At 47.3% G+C, this 23,393-nt stretch overlaps 2 protein-coding genes across 2 annotated transcripts in view; one reads left to right on the forward strand and one right to left on the reverse strand.

Annotated features, from left to right (window-relative positions):
- Dhc98D (Dynein heavy chain at 89D) overlaps positions 1-23,393 on the forward strand; it is a 286,807-nt gene that overhangs the window by 18,428 nt on the left and 244,986 nt on the right. The gene's annotated exons all lie outside the window — the stretch shown is intronic.
- Positions 1,922-3,681, reverse strand: LOC147874721 (uncharacterized). Its single transcript, XM_087343612.1, has one exon. It carries the CDS (start codon positions 3,678-3,680, stop codon positions 2,040-2,042), a length of 1,641 nt encoding a protein of 546 aa, XP_087199738.1. The 5' UTR covers position 3,681; the 3' UTR covers positions 1,922-2,039.

Genomic DNA, 23,393 nt, shown 5'->3' on the forward strand with positions numbered 1-23,393 from the left:
TCTAAAACGTTTCTGCCGGCACAAACGTTTTAGAAAATCACAGGATAATGCATCCGTACACCGACTATCTGCCATGTTCACTAACTCGGTTATTTCGAAGCCCGGCACCAACTATAACCTTCAAGGAGAAAATGCTGTGCCGGATAGCACAGATTTTTGGGCAAGAATGCACGGCTCTCCAACCCAAGAGCTATGCCGGAACTGACATAGCCTGCTTTGTGCTCGATGTGTGTCTCAACCTTTACGTGATCTGGCTTATTGTACGACATCAGAGAGCAGTTCCAGACAAATCATCAACCTTGGAAGGGAAGTATAAGGAAAAATCATGGGCTTTGAAAGGGGAATTCACTGTGGAGAAGGAGACAAAGCTTCACGACAACAGGCCGAGAGGCAGCAAGAGTAAGAAGATTATGCAATGCCTGAAGAAGGGGATCAGAGAGAAGTTCTGGAGATGGCTGATGGGAAGAGTCAGAGCACTTTTCTGAAGGTCAGGCTTCTGGGTCAATACTCGGGCACACAAACCTCAAGAAATGATGAGATTGAAGATGGACCAAATGGATGGATTATTCTGAAGATACTACAGTACATTTTTCCTATATTTATCGTTAATTGAGTTGAGTTAATTTATTTCTATTATAAAAATAATTTCGTCTACAACACACTTCTCCTACAAGCGATTCACACTTCAGCTCTCTTCGCACACTCCTTCCACACTCTCACCTACTACACTGCTCTCTAAGCCGATTGTCCATAGGCTTTTAAACTAATGCAACAATGTCTATGCAACAATGCCAATAAACAGACGCAACAATGTAAACACAACAATGTAAACGCAACAATGTCTATAAACAAGTACAACAATGCAACACGTCATACTACCCCCTCCTTAAAGCTGCTCGTCCCGAGCAGCACCCGAATACGGCGCCAACCGGTCCAGGTGGACTACCATCATCCGGGCCCGAGTATGCCGCTGAATCCGATAAACCACGTCGTTGATTCTGGTCACCACCCTGTAGGGGCCCTCCCAAGATGTTTGTAGCTTGGGAGACTTCCCTTTTGTCCGGGTAGGACGATACAACCACACGCGATCTCCCTCCTGGAAGCCAGCCGAGTTTGCCAGGCGATCATAGCGTGCCTTCATCCGGTCGCTGGCCATCTTCAGATGCTGGCGGGCATGGTTATGCGCGTCATAGAGTCGTTCCTCGAGATCCGCCGCATAATCGGTTGTCGACTTCTCCCTATCTGGAGGAGACCCGAACATAAGGTCGCACGGCAGGCGTAGCTCCCTCCCAAACACTAGGCTGGCCGGTGTTACCCCCGTAGTCTCGTGGGTCGAGGCTCGGTACGCCAGGAGGAAGAGAGGCAGTCTGGTGTCCCAGTCCCGCTGATGTGATGAGACGACCTTCCGTAGAAGTTCTTCGACCGTTTTCACATAGCGCTCTACCATGCCGTCCGACTGTGGGTGCAGAGGGGTGGTGCGAGTCTTGGCCACCCCCAGACACTGCAACACTTCTTGGAGCAGTCGGGATTCAAAGTTCCGGCCCTGGTCGCTGTGCAGCTCCCTCGGAACTCCGAAGCGGCAGAAGAAATTGCTTATGAGTACATCTGCCACTGTTGACGCCTCCTGATTGGGTATGGCGTAGACCTCTGGCCATTTCGTAAAATAATCCATTGCGATCAGGAGATAGCGGTTTCCTGCGTCGCTCCTCGGGAAGGGTCCCGCGATGTCCATGGCGATCCTCTCAAATGGAGCGCCCACGTTGTATTGGCGCATGAGGTCGCGACTTCTGGTCCTGGGGCCCCGGCTGGCGGCACATGTGTCACATTGCCGACACCATTGCTCCACGTCGCTCCTGGAGTGTAGCCAGTAATACCGCCGCCTGACCTTGTCTAGGGTTTTGTTAATTCCCAGGTGCCCTCCGGAAGACCCTCCATGAACCTCGGCCAGAATCTCCTTTATCTTATTTCGTGGCAGGACCAATTGAGCCGTCTTCGCTTTATCATCCGCCGACTCCCAGTGTCGTTCTAGCACGCCGTCCCTAATCGCTAGGGAGTCCCACTGTGCCCAGTAGCTCTTGTAGACCGGCGATGTCATCCCACTGGGGTCGTTGTCCCCTTTCCATCTCTTGCAAGATCTGCCCCACATCTTGGTCCTCCAGCTGCTCTTTTCTTAGTGTCACCCGGTCCCAGCCATCCGCGACTGTAGCGGCGACGGCTCGCACCTTTACTCGACCCGCTCGTTGCTCGACCTTCTGGCTGTGGCCACAGTCCTCCGAGCATGGCCTTCTAGAGAGAGCGTCGGCGTTGGTATGCCTCCGTCCCTGGGATAACACGCCTCCGATCCCAACGCTGCTTGCGTCGGTGTCTACCAGGAACTTCTCGCCAGGTCGTGGATATCCTAAAATGGGCGATGCACACAGCGACTCTTTCAAGGACTCGAATGCGACGTCTGCCTCCGGGGACCAGTGGAACGTTCTTTTCTCCTCGCTGGCTGTCAGGCGTGTGGATTGGGGTCTGCTCCGAGGGCCCCATAGAGATATCTCTTCTTGGCCCAGTCGCAGCACTTGGCGTCCTAGGTCCACCGTCGCATCGTAAGCTCGCAGGACGTCCAGCCCCAGGATGATCTCGTCCGTGATGTCGGCTACAAAGATCCAGGTGCGGATGACACTCTGCCCCAGCGTTAGCTCAACTAACACCTCTTTCAAAACGGGGATGGTTTCACCGGACGCTGTCTGCAGCACGTAAGGTCTGGTCGGCTCCCGCTCTGATTCTCCCGCTACGACGTCGGGCCTGGCTATGGTCACTGCAGCTCCGGTGTCGATGGTCACATTACAGCGTCTTCCCCGAATCCAGCCTTCGGTGATCAGACCGTCGTCACTCCTCTTGGTGACCACGCTCAGTGTAAAGCGAGGGGAAGGGGGTGCAGGGGCCGACGGTCCCCTCCATACGCCGGCCATTACTCGTTTTCCCGAGACCTGGTTGGTCCTTGCGGAGACCTGCGGACACCATCTCATAAGGTGGCCTGGGTCGCCGCACTGCCAGCACACCGGTCGCCCCCATCCAGAACGTCTATCCTGGGGCGATCGCTCCTCCGTCGGGTCCTTTGACCGTATTTGACGCACCGTTAGTGTTGATCCTGCGGCTGCCTTTGCTGCCTGTAGCTTCAGGGCCTGGCCGAGTGCTTCATTGAGGGATCTTTCCCCGCCCATTAGAAGGTGTTGCTTAATCTCTCGGTCTCCCAGGCCGTCGATGAAAGCGTGAGCGGCCTCCCTCTGCAGGAAATCTGCGGGAAGCCCTACGAACGCTCGATGGGCCAGCTTCTCTATTGCCGCTGCGAATTCCTGCAGAGTTTCGCCCCTCCTCTGCGTCCTTGATTTCAACTGAGATCGGTAGACCGCCGCCAGCTGATGGTCCCCGTAACGACCCTCTAATGCGTTGAGGATGTCGTCGTAGGCCGCCCCAACAGGAACGCCATGCAGGATGTCAGCAGCCTGCCCCTGAAGTACGGCAAGGAGATGCGTGACCTTCTCCCCAGGCGTCCAGCCATTGTGGTTGGCCACAGCCTCAAACTGCCGATGAAATACTGTCCAAGACGTGGATCCGTCGAACTTAGGCGGTTTCACACGGTCCGTGCCACCCACGAACGTTCCGGCCCCACCGTGCCTTGTTCGGGCCTCCATTGCCTGCAGCCGTGTCTCGAACTCGCGCCGCGTGGTCTCTAATTTTTGTCCGAGATCGTCGGTGATCCTCTCCTCTAATTCCACCTGACTGCACCTCAGGTCCCTTATTTCTTTCTAAAACTGTGCGCCTAGATTATCTTGTAGCTGTTTCTGGCTGGCATCCATCTTGTCTTCAAGATTGTCCTGAAGCTGTTGCTGGATGCACGTAAACTGGTCCCGTAGCTGTTTCTGGCTGGCATCCATCTTGTCTTCAAGATTGTCCTGCAGATGTTGCTGGTCGTTGCTCAGCCTCTGCAATCTTCCCAGTATTTCTTGCAGTGCACACTCCATGGTTAACAATCCCACTTCTGACACCAATGTAGCGTGGGTCGGTATACAACCTTGATTGTCAACCCTTGATTTCTTCTGGGGTCTGCTACCTCAAATCCGATCCGATTATAAACTTGGTTGGATTGTAAGAGACCACAATGTCTTCCAGCAATAACGAATTTAATCAACTAAAACGTCTTTTACAGCACAAAATAATTTCGTCTACAACACACTTCTCCTACAAGCGATTCACACTTCAGCTCTCTTCGCACACTCCTTCCACACTCTCACCTACTACACTGCTCTCTAAGCCAACCAACCAACCAAAGAAGCTAACTGAGGGCAGAGGCCTGCGCAAGCGCAAGCATCGTCCCTACCTAGGTGAAACCATTCCTGCGCACAAGACGCATTGCTGGAAATGGTAAACGGTCGTAATATAAGAACGGAAATTTTGCTAACGCTAACGGGGTTTCGTCGTGGCGGGAGCCTCGACCATTCAAACTGGGATTTGTTGCTGCTGATGGGAGGTTATCCTGTCAGGCAAGTTGTCGAAGGAATTTGGTTGGTTGGGTCTCTGGGGTATGAACCCAGAGAGGGAGGGGCCGTTTCGGCTGAAGGCCTCTGCGGCATGGGGGGAAGATCACTTCAGCTGATGGCCTCCATGATCGGGTGGAAGGGTGGCGGGCCGTGCCCCTATTAAGTTATACCCTGGCATTCGCCTTACAACTGAGGAAAGCACGAAAAACCTCAGTCAGGGTAGCCGAGTAGTCTAACCACTCGTTGTGCTGACTTGGCCGTCTTTTGGGGATGGCTTCGGCTGGCCTGCTGAACATCAGTCGCCCTCGGTTGCCCTTGGGTGAACTCTGGCAGCCCTCATTCGGCACGAGTGTCTTCCGAGTTGCCGAACTAAGGGGTTCCCCACACCAGCTAACCTCGAGTCAAACCTCTCAGTTAGTGCTCTGATGTGGTCGGCAAAGAAAGGGACCCCCAGATCCTCATGTATTTGCCTGTTACTAACGTACCAGGGCGCGTTAGTAACAATTCGAAGACACTTGGATTGCAGAACTTGCAGCTTCTGGACGTGGCTGTGGGCAGCTGACCTCCAGATCGGGCATGCGTAATCCATTATGGGACGGATGAGCTGCTTATAGAGTAGTACACCGTTCCTGATTGACAGGCCACTTCTCCTATTGATAAGCGGGCCTAGCACACCTAATCGTTGCGCTGCCTTCTTTCCCACTTGGTTGACGTGCGCCGACCAAGTAAGCCCGGCGTCAAGGGTGACCCCCAGATACTTTGCTGTTTTGACCCATTGGATCGGCTGTCCGAGGAACTGCACTGCTCGGGGCTGTTGGATGTGTCTTCTCGCGGAAATGAAGAGAACCGCGGTGCTCTTCGAGACGTTGATAGCAATCCTCCAGGCCCTGAGCCAGAGCTCAAGTCTACTGAGGTAGGTCTCCAGATACCTGACGAGAAGCGTTGGGCTACGGGACGTGACTACTAGAGCCGTGTCGTCCGCGTATTGTGCTAACTCGACGTGGCGGGACGGTGTGGGTATGTCGTTGACATACAGACTGAAGAGCACAGGGGAGAGAATTCCGCCCTGCACAACTCCAGCCCGCATGGTACGACGTGTGGACATGGCCGACTGGAAGGATGTCTGGAATGTCCGGTCAGCGAGGTAGGAAGAGATGGTTTTTACCAAGTACGACGGGAAGTTGAGGACGGTCAGTTTGTATAGGAGGCCTTGGACCCAGACTGTGTCGAAGGCTTTGGCCACGTCCAGGAAAACCGCGCCGGTTAGCCGCTTCTCATCAAGGTTTCTGTTGACCCTTTCGACGAGGCGAGCCAGCTGTAACGATGTGCTGTGTCTGGGTCGAAACCCAAACTGCTCGTCGCGCAGCAGCCCGCGTTCACTGACCTCGTGTAGGACCCTCGTTAGTAGGATTTTCTCGCAGAGTTTGCCGACCGTGTCGAGAAGACTGATGGGTCTATAGGAAGAAGGTAGCGTGGGGTCCTTCCCCGGCTTCAGTATGGACACCACTCGAGCGTGTTTCCATGCCGAGGGGAAGTGTTGCCTGCGAAGGACCGCGTTGAACACTTTCGTGAGAAAGGTTACCGCGCGTCGTGGGAGATGTTTCAGGACCCTGTTCGGTATACCGTTGGGGCCCGGAGCCTTGCCAAGCTTGAGTCCCTTGATGGCCTGGGCGACCTCCGATGGACTGGTTAATTTTGGTTCATTTACAGGGGCATACTCGTATGCTCGCATCGCCTCGTTAACCATGTCAATTGTAGTCAGGTCCGACGGGTAGTCTACCGGCTGGAACTGGACCTCAAGGCTGTCGGCTAGGGCTTCTGCCTTCTCGGGGTTCGAGAGAGCCAGTCCTCCCATCACTAAAAAGGGGGGCGACGGAGTGGGGACTCGCATCACACGCTTGGTCATTTTCCAAAGCGACTGGTCCTCGCAGTCCAAGGATTCGAGCGTGTCGCTCCACTGTTCGTTCCGCCACTCGTTGAGACGATAGGTCACCGACCTCTGGAGTCGATTGACCTGGGTCTTAAGAGCGGGGTCTCTTGTGACCTGCCATCGCCTCCTCAGCCGGTTCTTCAGGCGTATTTCATCTCGAATACTAGCGGGTAGAAGCGGTCGCCTGTCAATGCGGGGTCTGCTCTCTAAGCCGATTATCCATCGGCTTTTAAACTAATGCAACAATGTCTATGCAACAATGCCAATAAACAGACGCAACAATGTAAACACAACAATGTAAACACAACAATGTAAACGCAACAATGTAAACGCAACAATGTCTATAAACAAGTACAACAATGCAACACGTCACACTATTAAACGGTGAGCCCCAAGTAGACTCACCTGTCCCGTGCCCACCACACAGAAATTCTTTGACTAGAATTTTGTTTGTTGGTGAAAAGTCGATGCGAAACGTGTTGATCTTTAAGATATGTAACTTTTCTGTGTGTATAATGAAACCTTCCCTTGAAGCAGAATTTGGCTTTTTTTTTATTTGCAAACAAGGGATTGAAGTTTAGTAATAACATTTCGAACACAGAAATTCACCATCTGGACTGTTTGGTTTCTGGACTGTGTCCATCGTCCTGTGTTATAAAATTACACAACGTTTCGAGGACTGAACCTGTCATTGTCTTCAGGTGCGGTGAAGGGGAAATGCATCTAAGCTGTGGTGTCCGTTAGAATGAGCTAATCTGAATCACTAGACAACCTAGGACAGTAAAAGTGTACGAGCAGTTGAGAACGGGAGATAATGATCAGACTAACAATAAAAATTGTAAGAAGTGAATGTCAAAACTAAGGCATATGTGGAAATTGGAATCAAAATACATCAATTTCAAAACCACCCAATCCAGGAACCCTTTGCAGGATAAATACGTTATATTACCTCCTCAGTCATATCTGTCTGTTGCTAGTGACATCAATGACCGAAGAACAAAGCCTTGAAATATTTAGAAGAGGCTGCCAAATAAAACCTGACCTTTCTTGAAACTTTATAATCTCCTGGTTGATGAGTGGGATCCAAATCGGACAAATCTCGAACCTAGAATGGCTGATGGGGTTTATTAGGGCCGCCATACGTCCCGCTTCCTTTCATTTCCTGTATCGGTTATTATTCTCAGCTTCCAAAATCCTTAGCTTTATCCCAGCTTACCCTTTGACCCAGCTCAGAGGCACGCTGGATACAGCATGTGCTCAGGAATCTGTTGTTTCAGAACTGCCGCAGGCCATGGGCATTGAATTTATTGGAATGCGAGGTCTATGTTGGACAAGTCAAAGTCATCTGTCCCCAAGGGGATAAAATCCTTACAATCTTTGAAACTGAACAAGGATATGAGTAACTTACAGGCAGACAAAGGCAGTTGTAATGCTATGTTGGATTAACGAGTACAAGGACAGGATAAATACGTTGCTTGAGTCCGCAGTTTACGAACCTTTATCCAAAGATCCTACATCTAATGTCCAGAGAAAAGTACATCACTTCCTTTCTAAACACAAAACTGTTTGTACTTCCTGTCGGACTGAAACGTAAGCTGTCCACATATCACAGTAAAACTCCACATTTGTATGGTCTTCATAGAATTCATGAACTTAATATTCCTTTGAGAGCCATAGTCAGTTCCATTGGTTTACCATGTTATGCATTTGCTGGATTTCATCAAAAGATAATGAACCTCCTCGCCGGAAAATCGGAAGCCTTTGTGAATAATTCAGACCACTTCAAACAACTGTTAAAAACAGTAAATCACCAAGGTTCAGATCCCCTCGTTAGCTCTGATGTTATTAGCCTCTTTACTAACTTACCAGCTGACGATCCATAACAGTCATCAGGGATGTATCATACATCGCCGGAACGGTCCACCCTGCAGGTCGAAGCCGTAATGGATTTATTGGAAGTTTGTTCGAGAACTACCTACTTTCGGGTGGACGATAAGTTGTTGCAACAAAAAGATGACATGACAATGTTCTCGGTTGTTAGTAACATCTTCATCGAGCATTTTGAAAAACTGGCTCCTGACACCGCGGAATATAAATCAGCGCTGTGGCTCAGCTATGTAGATGACATATTTGTGGTCTGGACGCATAGTCCATACGTGTTATATAAATTCTTCAGCAGTCTTAGGTCGTCCATCCAGTTCACCTCGGACATAGAATCAGGCAGTGTGTTGCCTTTTCTGGATGTCCTGCCTCTGCTGTGTGCTAAGAACAATTAAATTGACAAACTGAGACGCGATCTTCAGCTCACTGGTTACCCACCAGGGTTCTTTGACACGGTTCACAATTGCAAGGGAAGCAGTCGTCCAGAAGAGGGAAAAATATACTTGGATTAGTGTTTATCCCTTAAGTGAAGGGTATTTCTGAAACGTTGAAAAGAAAAGGAAACAGCTACAGCGTAAGGACAATCTTCAAAACAAAACACGCTCTTAGAGGTTTCGCACACGAGCGGTTTGGACCGCAGCTGGTTTTTTTACCACCTTGATGGAACGTACTGTTTGAATAGGAAGTGAGCGCACATGTGGTTGTTTTACCGCTGAGTTTTTTTCGAACGCGCTAGCCCTTAGGGGTTTGCTTGTGAGAACCAGACCGGAAAATTTCCGCGACAGACGGCCGATTGTGGCTGCATCATTCTTTGTGAATGTGGGAGAAACTGCGCTGGTGAAACAGGTAGACCGCTATCCGAGCAAAAACTGAGCCGCTCCATACAATCTAACAACTTTGTTAAAATACGTCTGGATGATAGATGAATTTACCACTTCTGCTCTGATGCTGTGACAATGAGCAGACATCCCTCCACTCGCTACGACGGACAAACCAACCCTCTTTCAGGCACTATCATCTACCACAAGTTCTCAGATGACTTGTACTTCACATCAATTCTGAATAATTTAGACGATGGTACGTTATTGGATATATGGACTTCTTCATAGTCAGGTGTTGTGAACAGAACACAACGTTTCAGAAACTGGATGGTTCCATCTTCAGGAGAAACGGTGGGAATACTGTTCCCAGACTTTCCACCAGAAATGTAGTAACAGTAATTGTTAATCTTCACAACTGAACTTCGGCCCAGCGACCACCCAGCTAGTAACACATCGTTAGCGATGCATCCTCCAAGTGCATGGTGTGTGATGTATTCTGCTCGCCATTATAATAAAAACAATAGGCTTCTGTTCTGCCAGAATGGTTCATGTCAGGCAGCACTCCAAAGTCCTTGACTATGTACAACACTTAATGGGGTCATGGACCCTGTCTATCTGTGTTTTGTGCTGCTACATTTCCTTTCTCTTTGTCACGTGTAGTCGGTTTTTAAGCATACTTTGTTTACGTTTGGACGTTATCAGTTTTCCTACAAAACCTTTTATTTTCAAACTGGAATCAAACAACAGAGGTGAGTTGTACAGTGAAATACGTGACTATCGCGCTGATGGAAAATACACACGAACCTAAGTGTACTTTTATGGCGTCAGGACCGAAATAAAAGAAACATCTCCTTCTCAATAATCTGGGCCACGTGGGTCTGGCCTAACAGCGTTTTACAGAGGTTAAATTGATGAATGTTTGCCTTAATGTATTAAAACGAATATTACCTTTTCACTGCGTTTGTTACTGTGACGTGTTGCGGTTGGCATTGTTGAACTGTTTAATGACATTGTTGTATTCATGCATTGTTGTATTATTATTGGCATTGTTGCGTTTAGCATTGCTGTGTTTACATTGTTGCGTTTAGCATTGTTGTGTTTACATTGTTGTGTCTGTTTATTGGCATTGTTGCATAGACATTGTTGTATTTGTATAAAAGCCGATGTGGTATATTCATCCACGCTCCCCATGCAGTGTAAACGGTGCCAACGCTTCGGGCACACGCAGCGGAACTGCGGTTATGCACCCAGGTGCGTGGCCTGCGGGGACGCTCACCCATCCGGGTCGTGTGCCACCCCCAAGCAACAACTTAAGTGCTGCAGCTGCGGAGGCAACCACACTGCGAACTATAGAGGTTGCAGTAAGTGGAAGGAAGCCAAGACGGCCGCTGCACAGCGTGCGAAAGGGGATCGCGGCCAAAAGGACGACGTCTCCACGCGCCTGCCAGCGCCCAAATCGGCGCTAGCTAAGCCTTTCCTCGAGCAGGAGAACTTGGGCCCTGGGTGGAACCACGTGGTCCGTGGTGGCCGCGTCGTCAAGGCTGCGGCTATGAAGAACCCCGCCCCAACGCCAACTGGAGCCATTGTACAGACTGAGCGGCAGACTATCCCCAAGGGCGGCCGTGCCAAGCCCGCTCGTCCTGTGGCGCCGGTGGCAAATCCCACAGCACCTGCTCTCAAGAAGACTGACCCCACCCCACCCAAGGGTCAATCACCGCTCCAGGACATCTCAGATATCCTGGAAACCCTCTCACCACGGGTCTGCATTGAGTTGACACGACGTCTCCTCGCCGCGATCCATTCACTCCCCCCCGGGGGGTCTCGTCCGCGAGCCCTCCTCAAAACCGTTCTCCTCTTCATGGCCGACAATGACTGCACGGCCTAGAGGACACGGTAGCAAGGCCTTGCGGCTGGCTTACTGGAACGCCGACGGTGTCCGCGACAGGAAGCTGGAGCTGGAGCAGTTCCTCGGTGACTACGGAGTCGATGTTTGCCTCCTGAACGAGACGCACCTCACGTCGGGTCGGGCCTTGAGGTTCGCGAACTACGTTTGCCACCGTACGGACCGCCCGACGCTAGGGGGTGGCACAGCGATCCTTGTCCGCAGGGGCATTGATCATTACCCTGTGCCGGTATCGGGTCTACAACAACTAGAAGCAACCGCCATTCACCTGGTACTGGCAACCAGGAAAGTCAAGCTAGTGGCGGCATACCTCGCACCCACCCGGCCATGGATAGAGTCGGACCTGACCGAGTGCTTGAGCGGGGGTTTCCCGGTCCTCTTGGCTGGTGACCTCAACGCGAAACACACGGACTGGAATTCTAGCCTTATCTCTACTAGGGGCTCGCTCCTGCGTGATTACGCCAACAGAAATTCCTGCTTCATCTACGGGCCGGATTCTCCAACCACGGCTCCCTACACACACAACGCCACACCTGACGTCCTTGATATTGTCCTCATCAAGGACTTCGTCCTACCGGTGCACCTGACTGTCTGCCCCGCACTCAGCTCAGATCACCTGCCCGTCCTCGTCGACACCACGTGCCGATCGTCCTTTCAAAACCTGCCTGATCGCCCGGACTTCGCGAGAATGGACTGGGCTGCATTCCAGGCTTGCCTCGAAAGCAGACTACCGGGGAACCCCGTGGTAAACGACGAGGAAGAAATTGACAAGTGCGTCGAGGAGCTGACCAGTGCTATCCTGGAAGCCACAGCAGCGTCCGCTCCCAAGCTTCGACCCCGCATTGACAGGCGACCGCTTCTACCCGCTAGTATTCGAGATGAAATACGCCTGAAGAACCGGCTGAGGAGGCGATGGCAGGTCACAAGAGACCCCGCTCTTAAGACCCAGGTCAATCGACTCCAGAGGTCGGTGACCTATCGTCTCAACGAGTGGCGGAACGAACAGTGGAGCGACACGCTCGAATCCTTGGACTGCGAGGACCAGTCGCTTTGGAAAATGACCAAGCGTGTGATGCGAGTCCCCACTCCGTCGCCCCCCTTCTTAGTGATGGGAGGACTGGCTCTCTCGAACCCCGAGAAGGCAGAAGCCCTAGCCGACAGCCTTGAGGTCCAGTTCCAGCCGGTAGACTACCCGTCGGACCTGACTACAATTGACATGGTTAACGAGGCGATGCGAGCATACGAGTATGCCCCTGTAAATGAACCAAAATTAACCAGTCCATCGGAGGTCGCCCAGGCCATCAAGGGACTCAAGCTTGGCAAGGCTCCGGGCCCCAACGGTATACCGAACAGGGTCCTGAAACATCTCCCACGACGCGCGGTAACCTTTCTCACGAAAGTGTTCAACGCGGTCCTTCGCAGGCAACACTTCCCCTCGGCATGGAAACACGCTCGAGTGGTGTCCATACTGAAGCCGGGGAAGGACCCCACGCTACCTTCTTCCTATAGACCCATCAGTCTTCTCGACACGGTCGGCAAACTCTGCGAGAAAATCCTACTAACGAGGGTCCTACACGAGGTCAGTGAACGCGGGCTGCTGCGCGACGAGCAGTTTGGGTTTCGACCCAGACACAGCACATCGTTACAGCTGGCTCGCCTCGTCGAAAGGGTCAACAGAAACCTTGATGAGAAGCGGCTAACCGGCGCGGTTTTCCTGGACGTGGCCAAAGCCTTCGACACAGTCTGGGTCCAAGGCCTCCTATACAAACTGACCGTCCTCAACTTCCCGTCGTACTTGGTAAAAACCATCTCTTCCTACCTCGCTGACCGGACATTCCAGACATCCTTCCAGTCGGCCATGTCCACACGTCGTACCATGCGGGCTGGAGTTGTGCAGGGCGGAATTCTCTCCCCTGTGCTCTTCAGTCTGTATGTCAACGACATACCCACACCGTCCCGCCACGTCGAGTTAGCACAATACGCGGACGACACGGCTCTAGTAGTCACGTCCCGTAGCCCAACGCTTCTCGTCAGGTATCTGGAGACCTACCTCAGTAGACTTGAGCTCTGGCTCAGGGCCTGGAGGATTGCTATCAACGTCTCGAAGAGCACCGCGGTTCTCTTCATTTCCGCGAGAAGACACATCCAACAGCCCCGAGCAGTGCAGTTCCTCGGACAGCCGATCCAATGGGTCAAAACAGCACAGTATCTGGGGGTCACCCTTGACGCCGGGCTTACTTGGTCGGCGCACGTCAACCAAGTGGGAAAGAAGGCAGCGCAACGATTAGGTGTGCTAGGCCCGCTTATCAATAGGAGAAGTGGCCTGTCAATCAGGAACGGTGTACTACTCTATAAGCAGCTCATCCGTCCCATAATGGATTACGCATGCCCGATCTGGAGGTCAGCTGCCCACAGCCACGTCCAGAAGCTGCAAGTTCTGCAATCCAAGTGTCTTCGAATTGTTACTAACGCGCCCTGGTACGTTAGTAACAGGCAAACACATGAGGATCTGGGGGTCCCTTTCTTTGCCGACCACATCAGAGCACTAACTGAGAGGTTTGACTCGAGGTTAGCTGGTGTGGGGAACCCCTTAGTTCGGCAACTCGGAAGACACTCGTGCCGAATGAGGGCTGCCAGAGTTCACCCAAGGGCAACCGAGGGCGACTGATGTTCAGCAGGCCAGCCGAAGCCATCCCCAAAAGACGGCCAAGTCAGCACAACGAGTGGTTAGACTACTCGGCTACCCTGACTGAGGTTTTTCGTGCTTTCCTCAGTTGTAAGGCGAATGCCAGGGTATAACTTAATAGGGGCACGGCCCGCCACCCTTCCCCCCGATCATGGAGGCCATCAGCTGAAGTGATCTTCCCCCCATGCCGCAGAGGCCTTCAGCCGAAACGGCCCCTCCCTCTCTGGGTTCATACCCCAGAGACCCAACCAACCAAATTCCTTCGACAACTTGCCTGACAGGATAACCTCCCATCAGCAGCAACAAATCCCAGTTTGAATGGTCGAGGCTCCCGCCACGACGAAACCCCGTTAGCGTTAGCAAAATTTCCGTTCTTATATTACGACCGTTTACCATTTCCAGCAATGCGTCTTGTGCGCAGGAATGGTTTCACCTAGGTAGGGACGATGCTTGCGCTTGCGCAGGCCTCTGCCCTCAGTTAGCTTCTTTGGTTGGTTTGGTTTTTCATCCACGCTCCCGCCACGACGAAACCCCGTTAGCGTTAGCAAAATTTCCGTTCTTATATTACGACCGTTTACCATTTCCAGCAATGCGTCTTGTGCGCAGGAATGGTTTCACCTAGGTAGGGACGATGCTTGCGCTTGCGCAGGCCTCTGCCCTCAGTTAGCTTCTTTGGTTGGTTGGTTTTCATCCATCATCCCAACCAAATTCCTTCGACAACTTGCCTGACAGGATAACCTCCCATCAGCAGCAACAAATCCCAGTTTGAATGGTCGAGGCTCCCGCCACGACGAAACCCCGTTAGCGTTAGCAAAATTTCCGTTCTTATATTACGACCGTTTACCATTTCCAGCAATGCGTCTTGTGCGCAGGAATGGTTTCACCTAGGTAGGGACGATGCTTGCGCTTGCGCAGGCCTCTGCCCTCAGTTAGCTTCTTTGGTTGGTTGGTTTTCATCCATCATCATCAACCAGTTATATTTTAATATCGTTATTACGTTCGTGATGTTTATGGAGCGGAAGTAAACATGACGGAGATCAAGGAGAGGAAAATGGCGTGTATTTCATATTCACTATAACCGCCCCTCTCACCGATACTAGGAGTCACCCAGCTCGGTTGTAGCCTTTGTTGATGTTGATGTTTACGGGGTTAATTGGGGAACATAGCTCAGGTGAACATGGACTTCTTCGTCAGGGAATATTGCGTAGTGGAGTATAATAATTTGAAGGCCACCGAGGAGGTTTGGATAGTGGCTTCAGGTAGAAATAAAATTCGCCGTTAGACAATAACACAATATTTTATTTTGTTAATTAACGACCACTTTCGCCGAATCAAAGGGCAAGAAGAATTCTTTTTCCTTGCACTAGAGCACCCTCGGTATTCCCAGTGTCGCCGGACGTCTCTTTCCTTAATTTTGAAGGTTGTTTCTTTCAAACAATGAACAAACGGTCTGATTTGTCTTATCAGTCGGACCTTTCAGAACATTTGCGTCACATCAAATAGCTCTCGCCGCTAATGCGCCAACAATTGTACCGAACGACACTGTACTTGTTTTTAAATTTCAAATTATAACTTGCAGGTGGCCCTTCAAAGATTGCGGCCGGCACCCTGGCGCCATACTTCCTGCGTTAATCTTTCACAGAGTCCCGGATTAAATTATACTTTGCCTCCACACCTTGACAGCTCGCCGGGACTCGAACCCAGAAACGCGCGGTCACATCACACAAAGCGTATACATACTTTAATACGCCTAATATCCAGGTTAATTTTTGCTCTGTTATTGGAACGCATATAATTTACAGGACTTCACCGGCTTTCATCCAGTACGAAGCCAATATGAAGTCTACTTCATACACTTCCTGAATCGACTTGACATGATTTACGATAATGTAATTGAAACCAGTATCTAATTGGATCAGACCATTAGATATTACATGATAAACACTCATCACTGCTGACATTTGAAGTCATTTAATTCCTTTAGTATATCTCATTTCTCTATACAATATTATTGCATGATATATGAATTCAATAATCTTAACACATCCTTTGTTGCGCAAAGGGCTATTTATTGTCTGATACGGATATCCTTGAAAAGTGGAGTCGTCAGAGCTTGTCAAAGTTCCGATTCTTTAACTAGGTTCCAATTTCTACTGACTCTAAGATGAAGTTATACACACAAATGTTCAAGACAATCTGAAGTGTTGGAGGTACAATTCATAACACACCTTACTCTTATAAGATAGGCCTATTAGTTTATATTAACTACTGTCCACAGACCAGGAGAAAATTCCGTAGGGGCGAAGTCGTTTCTGGGGCGGTGCAGGGGGAATGTTTACTATCAGGTGGTCTAGAGAGCTGCTATTGGTGGGAAGTGTGATACGTCATACTACACACAGACTGAAAACATCAAGCAGTTAAGAGTAGCGTGTAGTGAGTGCACCTCTAATGTGTTCTGTGGGTGTTGCGATAATATTCTAGATTAAATCACTGTGCCGCTGTGAGGTAATCTTAAAGCTGTACCCATTAGAACACATGAAAGCCTGTCGTCTGTTGTTCGTTCAGTGGTTGTGGAACGAATGCTTTTAGGATGGGTCGTCACTCACCGCGAAATCTTGCGCATGCGCGTATATCGAATTCCTAGCAGTGATTTTCTCCTAGTCTGTGGACTGTACGCGATACTTATAACACACACACACACACACACACACACACACACACACACACAGAGAGATAGAAATACGCTCGTTGTATCTTTCACATTTATCAGATTAAGTCATCAAAATAATGCGTCAGCTGTTTGAAAAATGGCATTGTTATTTGTACAGTCTTCGGTCAGTGATTGTGTAAAAGTAATTTCAAGGACGTCAATGAAGTGGCATTTGTTTTTGACAAGGTATTTAACAGTCAAGAACCACTCTTAAGTAGAGTTACATGTTTAGTGCTTTTGTAAAAATAACACGGACGAGTTATGCGTCCACCCTGATCGTCCAGGTATTACTGATATTGAGTGATTTACGTAAATTTAGAACATTTTAAGATGTGCCGTACTTATGTGGGCCTATCGTCATCTTCGTTTTCAAATCTTCATTGGTTAAGCAAGTGCCTGTACCTGCCACAAAAATCTTCTCTCCAGCGTCTCCTTGGATTCTTCGTAATCTTCGACCCTTAGATTTATAATTCCATGCTATCCTTAACCAGCTGTCTTCTTCCATTCAATACATGATATTAGAAATCGATTCAGCGATTTTGGCCGCTGAGCTTTGTGAATTGGAACCTCGGAGCGAGTCACTTACCTGAAGTTTGCTGGAAGGGATGGCGTACTGTCACTCCAAATAAAATGAAACATCACCATGCTATATAACACAGGAAAGTTGATTTCACTTCACTATGCTCTACACTTCTACTCATTTCTTCAAAGGAATCTCGTTAACTTTATTATCAACTTTATGTGTTCTGTATCATTTTGGTCGAATTATGCAGTGCATGTTTAACTGTACTAATGATTAGAAAGCACAACAGCAAATGTTAGCAAAGGAACAGACTGCTAATTCAAATACTGTATATGTACAAATTACATTTGTTTTAATCTTTGTCCATAAATGTATCAGCCAATGTATAGCCGACAATATTCTATACCAATATTAATCCGTTTCAGTAGAATGTTTTAAAATAATTTTATCACATAAGTATATGACTCGAATACAACCATCACACCGTTATTCCAAATTTTACATAATTTTAAGTATAATATTATTTTTGCTTCAGACAATGTACCTAGGGCCAGACGATGGTCTCATGAGACCGAAACATATTGGTATAAAAAAATTTATTCTTAATAAAGTGCATTGTCGTGTGTGACGGAATTCTGCTTTCAGCACATTTGTAAATAATCACAACAGAATACCAAAAAAACTGAATGTATTTGCATATACCGTATTCCATTTCTTGCTTTGGCTTGAATCGTAATACTTACACTGGTCTGAAAATCCGCTTTCCAGCGTATACATTTCAGAAGTTCTTCGGTAACAAACTCTTCTCACACACCATGTTACGGGACGCAATACGACATATCGATGTTGTGGAGTTGGGTGACTGAACGTTGACCTTAATTGAGGTAGAATGTTTACTCCGTGTCTTATTCAAGGGCACTGGCCGTGCACTACTGTCAGTTAGCAACGCAGAAACAAAACCTTGGTCCAAAGTGACTTCATCTTTTGAAATAGAAGTTCATGTAAACAATATATAAATACAATGTTCACAGAATTATTAACCAGTACGACAAGTGGTACCAGTGTACTTTAAATGGTTGTATTAAATGTTAGTAGCGGCATATTCTCATCTGATACCGGTACAGTTGACTTTTGATGTGGATAAATATATTGTAGTCAGCTATTGTATGCCCCATACAGTTTTCCGTAAATCTTACGGTTTCCTGGGTACCGAAAATAACACGAGATTTTTATGCTATTATCTCATAACAGGATAACTGTGGCCTCATTTTATGTTGGAGGTCATTGCTCATACATCCCACGTGATTTACGCTGTTTGTAAGAGAGTATGTTAATCTCAGCGGTCGCACGGTCTAGGGCGTGAGTCTTGGCCGCTTGGATCCTGAGATCGCGGTTTCGAATTTCGCTCAAGGTAAGGGTGTTCATGCTCGTCTATCTGTATTGTGTTGCCCTGTGTACAAGTAGAGGCCTTGTGGGGGGGGCTTGCCTACACCGATTCATAATTTCGGAAGTAATTCTGTATTGGAAGAGGACACAAGGCCAAATCAGTACGATAATGATAAGAGAGCATCAACATTTAGCATTCATAAACTGAAAAAAACAAAGCGAACGCGCCAGAATTGTTCCACTAAGCCCACATTTTCTAACTTTAATTTTCTGACACTTGTAATAAAACCCAGGAAGACACGCAAGATGGAGATCGACACCCAGTGTTTCCTCCAGGCGGCTGGGAAAGTAACAAACTCCCGACGTTGTCACATAGCTTCCCTTGGCGCCATGTGTCGGTTTACTCTTCAACACATTTGTTACATACTTTTTGTTCTAGTTTAAATATTGTCAACAGCCTTCCTCGTCTGTACTGAGAAACCCAACTCCAGGCGATTAATATTTCCCAGAACAGAAGAACAGCGAGCGTAACTAAATACTCTCGTAGCAGTTGGAGCAGACAAACATGACATTTTTTAGTAACATTACTCATTCTAGGGATGCCCAAGAGTGTCTCTTGCGACTGAAACAGTAGATTCAATCGCATACTGAATAGTTAGGCAACTCCCCGACAGGATTAGCTCTCTGCTTCGTAAACGCGAGGCTTGCTTTCATGGCTGAGGTATCTACTGGCAAATATCGGGATAAAATATGAAATGGATTGTACAATATCATTGTTTTTAATGTTTCTGGAAGTGGTTATAATCTTTTAAGGAGCAGGTTGAACTACTTTTGTACGTATGTGATCGTGATATGGCAGAAATTCGGCAATCTTGTGAGTTCTTCTGAAATCTTCAGTGGTCTGGGTTGAGAAGCACATCCTGAATTAGGCTTGTTTACTCAAGATAACTTCTTGTTTACTTTAACGTCTTCGTTGTTTCCGACACTCGCCAAATTTCAGTATCAGTTTTGTTACAAACTGTTTATCGGTTCATAGAATTAGTCGTCACCAATTCCATGCTTCAAGGCCCCCTTACCGCTCTAAATTAACAGCACATCATTTCCAACTTTCTTAGTGTACAATTTTATGGCGGCTGCTATAATAGTTTTGTGTACGGACAGACAGACGGATAAACCGAGCACTTTTATTAAGCCCTCTGCAAAGTTACGATATCGCCTAAAAATAGCTGAGTTTTACTGTTTATTTTGCATGAGAGCAGTTTTATAATGACTTTTCAACTTTCAGACAGAACATAAAAGCTGACCTTCTGGTTACACAGCCACAATTTTAATTTAAATAGAAATGCCACAGTCGCGTTTCCTGCTTTCTGTAATTCACAGTGTGCGATAACATCTGATGCTCATCCTGTTACATTCGCGACACTCCGTGGAACTGACCGGTTATCTTTTACCTGACGCAGCAACAAGGGATAAGATTTATGACTCGTTAATTAAGTATGAAATTTCTAAAATTTGTGAGCCCAGCTAACAATGTACATTGCAAGCATTCTAAATCAAATCCTGGAAGAAACGTAGAGTTGCTTTTACAGTAAAACCCCCCTAGTTGGATACCCCATATCCTGGACACCCCTCTATATTGGACACTTTTAATTGGAACCGGCGAATATCCTATAATTTTACATAGTATCCTATATCTTGGACACCCCTTTATCCTGTAACTTGGTCACCCCTTTTGTTGTAAGTTGGACAGATGCACGCATGCACTTAGCTTCAAAGCTTTTATGGGAAACGTTTACAGTTAGTATTTTGTTATTTTGAATTTCGGACTGATGAATGCCTTCTACCTGAGGATTTGCTTATGGTTGAGGGTGTGAGACTTTGAACACATCATTGGAAAGCAGTGAAGAAAGTGTGTAGTTATTCTTTTGTTGAACCCTTCACTGGACTACAGTACGTATTGCTGGTACAGTTTTAACTTTGCCAGTACAGTACAACCCCACTATAGCGCGGGTCGCGGGGGACAGGGGTAAACCCGCGTTATAGAGAAACCGCGTTATTACGGGAGTGCATCAGAAAAATCGGTACAAGTACTGGACGTACTGTACGGTACGTACAGTATTGATAGACTATCGCCATTTAAGAGTATACATACTTATTTGACTATGTTAGATTGATTTTTACGGAAAAAGTAATAAATAATTAATTTGGCTTGTATTTTAATATAATTTTGAGTTCTGTGTGAAGGATAATTGATGAACCCTTTTTTTCTTTTTTGCTGCACTGTGGGGGACATGAGGTACCCGCGTTATATCTGGAACCGCTGTATAGCGAACCGCGTTATAGAGGGGTTGTACTGTACTGTGCTTGCAACTGAGTTAAACAGTGTTAACAGCAATTACAGTAGTTAGATTATGTAAGTAAATAGATTGCATTGTCGGTAAACGTAAAATATTGGCGCCCTTCCCGTTGAGCTTATCCATGCAAGTTTAATTTACTCAAAACAAAATTTGTAAAAATTTAATTTACTCTTTTGATTTTTGTTATCAATAATTTCCTTTTCGGGAAGGGCTCCATAATACTCAACAATTACCACATTGTAATTACACCACAATTTGAAAGGATGATTTTCCCCTTTCCCTCTATCCTGGACCCACTGTAAGTTGGACACATCGTGGAACCGCAAGTGTACAAGTTAGAGAGGTTTTACTGTATCTGGAAATCACTTCGATCTCCGGAACATACAGTTAAAGCCAACGTATAGCATCACCTATAACAAACAGAAAGTGTTCGACGCGGAAAAGGAAACTGAGGTGGGAAAAATTATACATCCACGGAAAATAGTCAGCTTGATAACCCCCAAATGTTGAAGGTAACTGCGAATATATTGAACCGTATGATACTGCTGACAAGGGGCAGTCCTCCAGCTTGGGTGTTGGGCGGGGCCTTAATAGCCCCATACCATAAAAACTAAAACGTTACTAAGTTGTATCGGACCTTGGACTTAGAAGAACCGATGGCAGATTCTTCTAAACTCGTTAATACACTTTTCGGTTCCATCGAAGGTCTGTAATTTCTTGACTAGCTGAGCGACTCTCAGCTTATCAAGAAGGAATCTTGTTCATCAGTTCAGCTGAGTATTTATTACTTTATGTTCATCATATTTTGTATCTGAGACAGACAGAAAACAATTAAGCCCGATTGTCTACGAGAATTGTTCAGAATACCGTAATGGACGATCCATGCTGGTTTTGTGGGTAGTTATGCCTTGTGAACCTGTACGTGCCTGCTTTTCCGAGAACTCAGTACCTGCATCTCGATAAAGGTTTTACTGCCCAGAAGACCAACATAGACATCTACACCGCCGTTATAACCTGAAACCTCACTGGAATGGCTGCTGAAAGGAGAAAAATTATACAAGACGGAATGGAATATATGCTCATTACTGTATAAAACAAATACATAGTGACTTACTGGCTTGTGATTTGGTTCGTAAGTTCTCTGCTTTTTGTGTAGAAAAAGTATCCATGCCAAACGGAAATCTGGTACGGAATAATGTCTGTATACTTCGGGATTCCGCTACACTCAGGTGTTTCTCTGTGTTTAAACTATCAAATCACGGCATTCCTTACACAGATAAACACGGCCAAAAACGGAAGTCAGCCACTGTATCCAACCCATGCCACTTGTATTAGTAGGGCGTTTTAAGATTTCTAAGAATTTAAAAACAGGTGATGGATAAAGTCCAAAACAAAGAAAGAAGGAATATGGTAACATCGCCAAAGACATTCAGAGAACAAATTGTGTCTTAGTTAGCAATTTGGTCTATTTCCGACGTGTTTTGGCATCAAAATTTTGCTTTAATTCCTTGTTTAAGGGACATCGCCGTTGTGTAGCGAACACTCGTGTATTGTATTCGGGACAAAGTCCAAAAACCCATCAATCCCTCTTCAGAACCCTTCAGAGTACATTGTCTTATTTTATCTAATAATCGCTGAGAGGCCTAAGCGAAGATTTTGATCTCTAACGGTTAATGAAAGCCTCACAATGAACTGTACAAAGTGCAAGCTAGAAACACAAAGAGAAGTAAACGACCTTCTGAAATCTTGTCGCTTGAAAATGGGACTTCTGTGTGTACTCAGGACGTAGTCTTCGAAAATTTTGCAGAATTGCTTCAACTGCTACCAAGAGGTCGTTGCTGCAAGTACAAAATGCACTGTGCCCTTCATGAAACACGCAAAAATTCATAGCAGTCGGTTAATGCAATTTTAATGCGACTGGTTTTGGTTTTAACGACGTTGTCTCAAATACAGATACTCTGTAGCGTCGAATATATTCACAGACCATCGGGAATGTGATGGTTTCGTGTCCAACCTGGATCAGTGGATGATACACGTAAATGGCCAGTACCCTGCCACGACAAAGCATAAAGGTCGTGAGTTCAAACTTCGGTAGGGATGGCGAATATTTTTTCTTTCTAGTATAAGTGTATTATTGGTGGACTTAATTGAAATATTTGTATTAATTATTCCGAGAAAAACTGAAACGATGATCATTTTATCTGTGAGACGGCGTCTAAAATTTTATTGTAGGCCTAGCAGTATTTTACGAATGAAAACACGTGGCAATGAGCAGTGTCGAATTGATACCCCATTTCGTCTACTTTCCCTTTATTTGTAATATTCGTAGTGCAAATATAAAGAAACAACAAAAATGTAAGTTTTCTTTAATATTTATGGTTTGATGAACTACATCATTATCACGTGGCTCGAGTCTACACGCGCAAGTTATTTTGGGAATTGCCTACCATTTGTCACTCGGTCTTTCCGGCAGCGTCAAGGTTGCGCTGGCTGGCATTCTACTGACTACCAAGAAAACATCAATATTGTTTTCCGTTAAAATTATATCTGCCTTTTTACTGTGAATTACTTTGTAAAACCTGCTTGTACTGGTGTTAACCCTGCTGACATGTGTCACTGCACGCATACGAGGTGCGATCGGAAAGTTTCAAGACTGCGCATATAAAAACC

This window comes from Zootermopsis nevadensis, unplaced genomic scaffold, assembly GCF_977971745.1.
Source record: "Zootermopsis nevadensis isolate Lab colony 2312 unplaced genomic scaffold, Znev_1.0 Znev_ptg000006l, whole genome shotgun sequence".
NCBI classification, from domain to species: Eukaryota; Metazoa; Arthropoda; class Insecta; order Blattodea; family Termopsidae; genus Zootermopsis; species Zootermopsis nevadensis.